Below are 11220 nucleotides of genomic sequence, written 5' to 3' on the forward strand. Positions count from 1 at the left end.
TACAATTGATACAAGGATGTTAAAGGGCTGTGATAGTTTTATTTTGTGCTATTATATCTTGAACAAGATTGAAATTCTAGAGCCTATGAATTATAGAATGGAAATGCACATTTTTAATTTAACCTTTGAGTTAAATTGGCTGAGCATACGTTCTTTTTTACTTACACTGAAAAACCAAATAAAAAAAAAAGGACAAAGTCATGAAGAGGCTCAGTGAAAGCTGTGTTGTTATTAAAATCCTGCTGTGAGACTGAGCTCCACTCTCCTCCTCTGCACAATGAGCACCTTATCATCATGTAGCTGCTGGAAATTCCCCAGAATCCTTCTCTCCGTCTCTGTCACAAAGGTGGTTACACCGCTGCAACACCCCGCACGTCAGCCGCCTTAATTAACCAATCAGCAGTGATCCCTGTGACTCGGTGTTCACGCTGAATATATTCACTGTGGAGGTGCAGCGGGCTGATGGAGCGAGCAGAGGGATGCGAGATAAAGAAGAACCACAGTGATGCGGAAGAATTTGTGTTGATTTATCAGATAGTGGAGGTTTGGACTGAGAGACAGAGAGCATGCAGGGAAAGTGATGCTTCAGCACGTTGGACAGCTCCGCTCTGGACCCACAATCCTGCAGGTTTTCTCCTCCTCTGACCACCAGTAGACTCTTCACATCTGATCCAGGTGAGAACAGCCTGCAGCTGCTTCTGTCTCCGTACTTTCAAATGTTAAAGTGCGGTCATAGATGTGCTTTGGTGTGTTTGAGTCAGTATGAGTGTGTGTGTGTGTGTGTGTGTGTGTGTGTGTGTGTCGGTGGGGGGCGAGGGCGCGTCTCCCCCCAGAGCTGAAGTGATGCAGTGTGATGTGTGGAGCTGAGGATGAGGATGAGAATGAGGATGAGGAGAAAGTGACAGAAAGAAGAGAGAACCTGCTGCCAGAGCGTCAGTGTGCAGAGAACAGGAGAGTTCTGATGTTACTGAGTGGAACTGAAACCTTTGATCATGTTCGGTTCTTTGTTTGAAGAACACTGAACCATCGGCTGTACCGAGGACTGTGGTGCAACAACACACGCAGAGCTGCAGCTGTCAGCCAGCAGAGGGCGCTCCTGCAGCGTCTTACTGTAACCACACCACTGCTGTCTGCAGGTGGTGCCTCGATACACATGCACATACATGACAGTCAGACCAGATACAAGATGCTTAGTAGATTTATATATGAAACTTATATAACTTGGGAAGTGTAGAGAGAGCATCAACAAAAAACAAACAAAAGAGGAGGAAATATAAAACAGAAACAAACAAATACAATACAAATAAAAAAACAACCAAAGAAGATACTAAAGAAAATAGGAGCAATATAACAAGAAATATAAATACAGGGATATAAACAAGAGGAAATATACGAAGTGGAACAATATATACAATTAAATGAGAGATTCTTGTGCACAAATGTATAATATCTGTTATTTCTTACTTTAATATGAAGTTATCAATGGTAAAATACAGAATGTACATTTGTGACAAGGTGCTCCATCAAGTTGCCACTTTATGCAGTGCAAACTGAGAAGTTATACACAACTTGCAACAAGCTAGCTTTAGAACAGGAGAATTTAGGTTTAGGTGACATAATACAGCTTTTTTCTCCTCTATCCAGTGAAAAGATAAAATAAGTGAATATGAAAAATATTAAATTGTTCTCACTTCAGATTACAATGACATATGCTGCCTGTCAGGAGCAAAATGACTTTAGAGCAGTGACGTGTCCATGCAGCTGTTAGGTTTTTTAGATAGCGCCCTCTGTTGTTGGAGATATAACCAGTGTGACAATTTACCTGAGTGACATGATACCCTGCTCTCCCTATGATTTATGACCACATTTATGATCCACACACAATATCCTTAACAAATATGTGTAATATCAAACTTATATGAATTACGCAACCATTAGTGAAGCTGAAATCTTAAAAGTACCGTATAAAAACCTTATAAGATGTCACATATTTGAGACAAAACAAAAATATATATTTGACATAAAAAAATACATCTTTACAACAGACATATTTAAATATAAAAAAAACAAAAAACAAACAAAAAAAACCAAACAAAAAACACACAAACGCAGCGCTCCAGCAGCTTACCTGTAGATTTATAGGCCATATAGGCAGACTTTACTGCTGATCACCTCACAGGTCATGTTGTTGTGTCTAACATGTTTCTCAGTCTGTGATATTAAGCAGTCCTTAGTTTTTTTAATACATTATAGCACAATACAAACACTGGAGAGCTAAACTGGAACGATAGAAGAGGAAAGTCTCTGCATGATGTGCAGCCTGCAGCTCTGCAAACAACAGTGTCGACACATAATGAATGTTAACAGGAAGACCATATGTTGCTTTTGGCACGTCATGAAAATCAAGACTTGTGGAGTCAAACTGAAGGTAGTTGGATAAAACTTACCTGCACTGACCACTGGCACTGTGCTGACCTGTGTAAAGCACAGTATTATACTATTAGAAGTCTTGCGTGGGGTTGTAGTCGACAGTTGCTGCTCTCTCAAGTGAGATTCTGTTTCAAAAAATAAATGAAAACTTCAGAGTATGCAGGATGGAAGATGTTGGACAGGATGACTTTAGTCTTCCTCCCTTCCTGTCTTTAAAACAGGTCAGATAGTTCACTCTAATATTATATTGTGGTTAGTGCAGATTTGGCCCAGATGTTGAGGTTCCAGAACCAGCAGATTAAAGACAAAGTTCAGGCAGACTCAATATAAAATATATAAAATAGGATCATGAGGACTTCAACATTAAACTGGAACCATTTACAGAGGCAGAACACATGCTGCTGATTCTTTTCACACAGCACCTGAGTGTAGCAATCACAGTTCTACTTGTAATCAATTAAAATTACAAAGTACCAATAGTTACCTATCACCAGTCCCATGTGGGACGGCTGACGTCTAAAATCAATATTCATCTTGTTAGCTTGAAACGAAACTGTGGGCTGTTGTTCTCCTTCTGTGAACCACTGGAAATACTTGCAGCTACTCTGGAAGCTTTGTAAGTGTTGGAAGGTGACTTCAAAGAATAAATCAGTGGCTTATGTCATAATGAAAGTGACACAGTGATGTTCATGAACACAAAGCATTTGAGAAGGTGATTATAATCAGCATTTATTATAATCAATTAAGACATGGCTTTGTTAAATACTCGATTGTGATTGGTCAGTTACACCATTCTAAGGTCTGTTATTTCTGTATAACAGACTGTTGCTATGAAGAACAGGCCGTTGCTATGACAAAGTATGGATCACAAATTCTGGAGGAGCAATAAAATCAGTACACTAATAAGAGCTAGCAGGCCGTAATTTATATCAAATTAAACAAAAACTAGAAATAATAAATGTGCTGTAAGAAATACAGCATTACTGTAATAAGAGCAAACAAGTTGTACTTTGTATCCAGTATCCAGACAAAATAATAAATAATATATACTTTATAAAAAACATTACCCAAAGAGCAAACGAGCCATGATTTGTATCAAATTAGACAAAAACTAGGAATAATATATTTTATCAGACAGTAATTATCCCCCAATAAGTTCTAATAAGAGTCTAGCAGTGGGAAATAACACATTTCAGTTTACAGTACAGTTCTGTTGTAATGTGTCCCTAATTACCCTCTAATAAGATCTAATAAGGTCTTAACAATAATTAATAGATATGCAATGGTCTCCACAGCCTGATGTGGTCTACAGGGTGAAGATGTGATTTTTTACTGTCTAATAAAATACATTATTTTTATTTTTTGTCTAATTTGATACAAAGTACAGCTTGTTAGTTCTTATTAGGGTAATGTTGTGTTTTTCACTGTCTAATAAAGAATATATTATGTCTAGTTTTTGTCCAATGTGATGGAAATTACAGCTTGTTATGTCTTATTGACATACTGTAAAATATAGCAGAACTCTTAAATCTATAAAATCATTTTTAAATGAATATTTTGTAACAAATTATTGAGTTTTAAAGGAACCATGTAATAAGAGTAATAATGTACAGTGAGCAGGTCATTATTACAAGATAAACCCTGACAGGGTGATGTATTAATCTGTGCTGTCTTTTCCCTGTGTGTCTCAGGATGAACCTGTCTGCTGACCCCCTACAGAACTCTTCCATCTTCTCTCTGCTCAACTCGTCTGCTCCACTGTCCCCTCCACCCTGGGAGGCTCCGTCCTTCACTGTGGCGGCCCTCTGTCGTGTAGCAGCCACCTTAGTGCTGTTCGTCTTTGCTGCTTGCAGCAACCTGTCCGTCCTGATCAGTGTGTGCTGGGGGCGGGGCTATCGCCTGGCTGCACACCTGCGGCCTCTCATCGCCAGCCTGGCGTCAGCCGACCTGGTGATGACGTTCGTTGTGATGCCTCTGGATGCTGTTTGGAACATCACGGTGCAGTGGTACGCCGGGGACGTCATGTGCAAGCTGCTGTGTTTCCTCAAGCTCTTCGCCATGCACTCTGCAGCCTTCATCCTGGTGGTGGTGAGTCTGGACCGGTACCGGGCCATCCTCCACCCCCTGGACTCTCTGGATGCTGGGGTCAGGAACAGACGAATGCTGCTGGTGGCCTGGACGCTGAGTCTGCTGCTCGCATCTCCACAGGTACAGGACATGAGGTCACAGTTTCAGGGGCGTTTCTAGACTCTTTTGACCGGGGTGGCACAAGCAGGGCACTGACTTGTGCAGGGGTCTGGTGGTGTGTACACACACACATGCATCATATTAGCATGAATTTAGGTTTCTCACATCTAGTTTAGTGACTAACATTAAAGCTTTTAACAGTTTCTTACTTTTCCTGTATTTACATCCAGACTTTAAGTCCTCAAAAAAATGTGTAACTTAATTATACCTCTATCCTCAGCATTTCACAATGCTTTATTTTTAGCATTTATTATTTATTCACCCATTTGTTGTATATATTTCTTTGTGTATGTTTTTTGTTTTTGTTATTAGCATAAAAAGAACTGCAACTAACATCTCATTATGCAACCCTGTGTTGTAAAATGATCCATACACTAAATTAACCTTAAATACAAGAAAACAGTTCACATTTATAAATAAGTGTCAGACAGCTGGTTCAAACTGAGGTCCCACCTCTCACTAGACAAATAGCCAATCATACTTGAGGACAATTGGGTGGCACTTGGGGTGGCCAGTCAGATTTCAGGGATGGCCAGTCATTTTTCAGGCAAAATGTCAAACATTCACTGGTTCCAGCATCTTAAATGTGAGGATTTGCTGCTTTTCTTTGACGTTTATGAAAGTAGATGAAGAGACTTTGGCTTTTGGACTGTTGGTTGGACAAGAGAAGACATTTTAAGACATCACTTTAGACTCTGGGACATTGTGATGCACATTTTTCACAATTCTTTTACAATTTATAGACTAAACAGTGAATTGTGAAAATAATTGGCAGATTAATCAATAATGAAAATAATCATTAGTTGCAGCAGTGCATTACACATACCTGTAATTTATTTCATGCAACCTGCTTCAATGTAACTGTGCATGACCCCTGAAATGTTTCAGCCACTCAGCCAGCCATTCAAAATGTTGAATGCTGACATGTGACAGCTGGTTTGTTGTAAAACATCAAGACTGGACAGAACACGCAGTTTTCTCAAATGAAAATATATAACAAAAATTTGCAAAGAGTGCAAATTATTCCCTGCCATTGTATTTACTGTCAGTGAGATTATGGTTACCTAACTGTAGCCAATCATCACTCCTCGTGCCTAAACCCAACCAGCTAAAAACAAGTTCTAGGAAATCAGAGACAAGGAAGCCTTTGACATCCTTGTTTAGAATCTGTCAGACTCATTATTGCAGCCTTGTGAAGGTGTCAGAGTCAGTTTTTGCACAGTGATAAAAAATCTAAATCTTCAGCCATGGTCTCTAAACAGATGAAACGCCTCTGCAAAAGTCTTCCAGTTTCATCAGATGGCTCTAAATGTGCACTGTCTCTGCACTCTGCAGCCTCCTCTGTGAGGGAGGAGATAAAGCAGGACTATAGAGGAGCCTGTTGAAGCTGGGGACTGATCTGTCAATGATAGGCCGGCCAGCAGCAGGAGAAAAAGGGCTGACAGACTGATTGTATCTAACATCCCTACTGTAGGCTATAACCTATATGTCAGGCCAAACTGATAAGTGAAGGGCCTGTGGGTAGATTACACATTATGCACCTTTCTGTAGACTTATTCCTGTTTCGGGGGCCATTGACAGGACTCTATCCCAGCATGCAGCTGGTGAGAGGCAGCCTATTTTACACCTTGGACAGGTCTAACATGACAGACAGACACTGTCCAATACTGTATCAGTACAACATTGTAGTCTCACATGATGCAAAGAAAGCCTGACAAACATATAACTGTGACTATGAATTATACACAGAATAAAGATACAATTCTCCACCAATTAAATCAATACATAGAGGATCAAATAAATAAATATCAATTTTTGATTTTTCCCCTACAGCTTTTGTTTTTATAAAGTAAGGCTGATTATGTTCCTATCCCTACCCTGTCTGTGGCTCTCAGCTCCAAGCTTATTGGTTCCTTCTTTAGATGTGAATCTTTAAAAACATATTGCAAATATAAATGGATTAATCCACACTTGATGCTCTGTCACTGAGGTTCAACAGTGGTGTGCCATGAGGTAAGTCCAGGTGTACTGTGGGATTTTGTCACAAGCACAGATTATTGCAATATAAAACTATCAGTGAATCCACTATATCAGTACACTGTAAAAAAAGAAAAAGTTGAGAAAACTAAGAATATCAAGGCAACTTACTGCAACAGATTTTAGAGTTTTGAGCCAAACTCAAATCCCGAGAGTTTTGAAAAGTTTGATTAACTACTGATCTTTTTTGAGATAATTTACTTTTCTTCTTTAGATAAACTGAAAACTCTGAAGTTTAGAAACTCAAAATTTATAAAAAATGGAATAAAGTCATTGAAGTGACAGTAAATGTCAAATTTTTACTCTTTTCAATTAAAACTATTTAATCTTCCAGGCACTAAACTTTTTAAAATTTATTTCAAAACTTAAGAGTTTGTGTTGGACTCAAAAGTCAAAAATCTATTTCAGTTTGTTGTAATTTTAAGTTGTCTCATCTATTTTTTACAGTTTACTTTGTACACATTCTTTTTCCATTACAGAGGAAAATTCATTCTATAACCACCCCAAAAACACAAAAATCAAACTGCTCCTGACAAATTGAACCCTAGTCTTTGTCGTTGCTGGATGGTGGGAGTGATTACAATATGACACACTCTCAGAACTCTTTGTCTGATTGGTTAGTGCTCATGTCTTCTGTTACTTTGGTTGGTTAAGGTTATGTTAGGGTGGGGTTAGCCATTCAGAGGCAGAATAAATTATTAATAATTTTGTGATCTGTCTGGTTTGAGTGGGTGTGTGTCTGCTTTGATATAATTTTTTTAAGTTTCAAATGAATTCTTGAAATAATTTGTTAATAAATATTTCATGCAGAGTGCTGATGCTGCATGTTTGTGCAGAGGTCAGCACAACACTGGTTCCTTCCACTAAAAGCCTGTGGTCTTTTTCTGTTGGGTTTTGTGCAGAAAATAAGCTGTGTGGCAAACAAAAGTTTATGATACTGATACAATTTGTTCAGCAAGATAGTCTTAACAAATGAACACCACTTTTATGATTTTTGAAGCATAAATACAATCATCAGAATTAAAAAGCTAATGTCTATAGGCTACACCATGGTCACATGACTTCATGTCACCACCCTCAGAAAAAACACATGTGGAACATGTGTTTTTCATGTCAAACATGTTCTTTCCACATGGAAAATGTGGTTTTGGACCATTTTCATGGTGTAATATGAATCTTCCCATGTGAAACACATGCCACATGTGGTGACGTTTCCACATATGAGCACATGTGGCCACATGTGGAAAACATGAGAAATTCATGTTTTTTCTGTGGGGGCACTACTAAGTGACTAGTTTTCAAAGTCACTTAGCCACTTGTTAGCAACCACCTTTTTATGCACATGTAACAGCTTCAGAGTTCACAGATGGCATATTTACTGACAGATTTTATACCACAGAACAAAACATAAAAATGTCTTTTGACATCTAATCAAAAATCTCCAAGAGTCAGTGATGAGTTGTGTGCTCAGTAACACTCTTCTTCCTCACACTAGTGCTACATAGAACTTCTGCTTGTGTACTTTTGTGTTGTGTTCCTGATGTGGTATAACCAGGACACTGGTTATATGGACAACATGGAGTCAAAGAACCTCCTGCACTGTGCGGTTCTTTGTGTAGTTTGTTTCATCTAAACAAATATAAAGTTTGTTTAAGAAAAACAAACTAAACTGTGTGTGTTTTTCTGTGACCGCATGAAGTTCATCCCTCATCTCTGTGCACTCTCTTCATCCTCAGCTCTTCATCTTCCGGGCCATTAAAGCTGACGGAGTGGACTTCACTCAGTGTGTGACCCATGGAAGCTTCCGGCATCGTTGGGAGGAGACGGCATACAACATGTTTCACTTTGTGACGCTGTATGTCTTCCCCCTGCTTGTCATGACTTTCTGCTATACCCGCATCCTCACCAAGATCAATGGGCAGATGCACAAGAGCAAAGGTGTGTCACTCTCAAAAGTGTGATCTAGAATCTGGACAGGAACATTTTTAATCCTGCACACAACTGCTGATTTAAAGGATGATTCAGTTTGGGTCTTACTTTTGTACTTCCACTATGCCTATAGTTCAATGATGAAAGTAATCAATTACATTAAGTAATTAAGTTAATTAAACAAAGTAAAAATGATGAAGTTATTCAGGGTGGCAGCGAGTTATTTATTTTAACTATGATTTAGTGTTTTATGTGTGGTACCACTGCAAACACATGAAACAATTCATTAAAACATCATTTAAGTAGTCTACTAGTTTTGTAGTAAAGCTCAGTTTCTTGTGATAATCAGTTAATATCTCATTATCTTGAGCCCTGTTAATCAACTAATTATCATGAGCAAACAATTTTTACTCTTGGTACAAAATAACAAAATAATTAACATGTTGTCACCAGAAAACAAGCTTTATTATCTCAAGACAACAAAATGACAAACAAAATAATGAAGCTGTTCTCCCATGCACAGCAGGTTTTGGTTGAATGTGCAGAATTTGAAAATTTCATAGTTGTAACATCAAAATGACACTGACAGTCAGCAGTGCATCACTCTCAACCCTCCTAACCTAAAATAGATAATCCTCGTCTCAGCATGGAGCTGTTAAGGTGCTGATTATGTGTTTGTTTATATTCATGAAATATACGCTCTCCTATATTTGAGATTTGGCCCGTGTTGTGTTTCTGCAGATGGCGAACAGTGTCTGAGACGCAGTGGAACAGACATGATCCCCAAAGCCCGGATGAAGACTCTGAAGATGACCATTGTGATTGTCAGCTCATTTGTCATCTGTTGGACACCCTACTACCTCCTTGGGATCTGGTACTGGTTCCAGCCAGCCATGATCAAGCACACACCTGAGTACGTGCACCACATACTGTTTATCTTTGGCAACCTGAACACGTGCTGCGACCCGGTCATCTACGGCTTTTTCACGCCGTCTTTCCGGGCCGACCTTGCTGACGTGGTGGCGTGCTGCCGCAGTCGCCGAGCCATCAATGCCTCGCCTCGCTCTGTGGATGGTCTGTCTGCTCGAAGGGGCGGAGCTGGTGTGGAGATGGAATCTGATCTGAGCTCAAACCAGCACAGTGGAAACCCCACTTAAAAAATGATGCTCTACCTCTGAGGAATTACAATATACCCAACGTCCTTAATGCAGCAATCAGCTGGTTGATGCTCAAGGAAATAATTGGATGGTAAGAAACTTTGGCTTTTCTTGCCCTTTAAAGCAACTGTTTTCAGCTGTGGTATGAAGTCTTCGTAACTCCATAGCAAGTTTTACTCATGCCCTCTGGTCTGTATGGAAGCCCATTTCTGCCAATATGATGAAAAAAAGATTTTTATAAATCATTATAATGAGGAACTTTCTCAATCGTTGTTTAATCAAAGTGGTCAAACATGTTTTCAGGTGGTGCTGGACTCTGCCAAGCTTGTCTCTGGTCTTGTTTGTGATATTCATAGACTGGATCTCAAGGCACAGCCAGGCTGGGGAGAGCGTCTGATGCGGGAACCTCAGAATTGTGTCTTTGCTTTGTGCAGATGTGATGTGATTCTGTTGGCTTTATCAGACAGTTACCTTCAGCATGCACTGGGGCAACTTGTAGCCGAGTGTGGATCGGCCAAGGTGAGAGTCAGCACCTCCTAGTCTGAAGTCATGGTTCTCTGCTGGAAAACAGTGGATTGCTCCCTCTGGGTGAGGATTGAGTTGTTGCCCTAAGCAAAGGAGTTTGAGTATATTAGGGTCTTGTTCACAAGCACGAGATTGATAGGTGGATTGTCAGTGGTAACACTGGCGTTGTACTGGACCAACATGGTGAAGATGCTTTCGATTCAATCCATGTTCTGACCTCCACCTATGTCTCATGAGCTTTGGATAGTGATAGAAAGAGTGAGATTGCAGATACAAGCAGGCAAAATAAATTTCCTTTGTAGGATGTCTGGGCTCAGCCTCAGACACCTGGAGAGAACTCAGAGTAGTTGAAAGGAGCCAGAAGGGGTGGTTCAGGCATCTGATTAGGATACCTCCTGGACGACTTCCTTTGGAGGTTTTCCGGACAAGACCTCGGGGTAGATGCAGAACTAACTGGAGGGATTAAATATCTCATCTGGCCTGGGAACACCTCTGGACCTCCCAGCAGGAGATGAGGAGAGGGATGTCTGGAATACCCTCCTTAGCATGCTGCGACCGTGACCTGACCCCAAATAAGCAGAAGAAAATGAATGAATGGACTTTCTCGAAATAATGACTTTGTGTCTTAAAACTTGGAAAAAGGTTAGGGTTAGCTGAAAATATTATCTTAATCCATTCTAGATTTAATTATGTGTTTATATGTTCTATGTGTGTGCAGCATGAAGACTTTTATTCTGTTGTGCAACCGTGTGTTTTATAATGACAAATAAATTACCTTGATACCTTGAAAATAATGATAATATATAGTATCATAGAATAATAAGAAACTTTCTCAAAATAAATTTAGAAATACTAACTCATTATTTTGAGGAATTTTCTCATTCTAATGACTTAC

The 11220-nt window shown here is 39.5% G+C and overlaps 1 protein-coding gene across 1 annotated transcript; it reads left to right on the top strand.

The window, feature by feature from the left end:
* The first annotated feature begins 518 nt into the window (after window positions 1-518).
* On the top strand, window positions 519-10747 carry gnrhr1 (gonadotropin releasing hormone receptor 1). The gene is made up of 4 exons (XM_084739995.1): window positions 519-675; window positions 4122-4638; window positions 8451-8652; window positions 9385-10747. Exons 2-4 carry the CDS (start codon window positions 4123-4125, stop codon window positions 9798-9800), a joined length of 1134 nt encoding a protein of 377 aa, XP_084596121.1. The 5' UTR covers window positions 519-675; window position 4122; the 3' UTR covers window positions 9801-10747.
* The last annotated feature ends 473 nt before the right edge of the window (window positions 10748-11220 follow it).

This window comes from Lutjanus erythropterus, chromosome 16 (genome assembly GCF_056507025.1).
Source record: "Lutjanus erythropterus isolate fLutEry1 chromosome 16, fLutEry1.hap2, whole genome shotgun sequence".
Lineage (NCBI taxonomy): Eukaryota > Metazoa > Chordata > Actinopteri > Lutjaniformes > Lutjanidae > Lutjanus > Lutjanus erythropterus.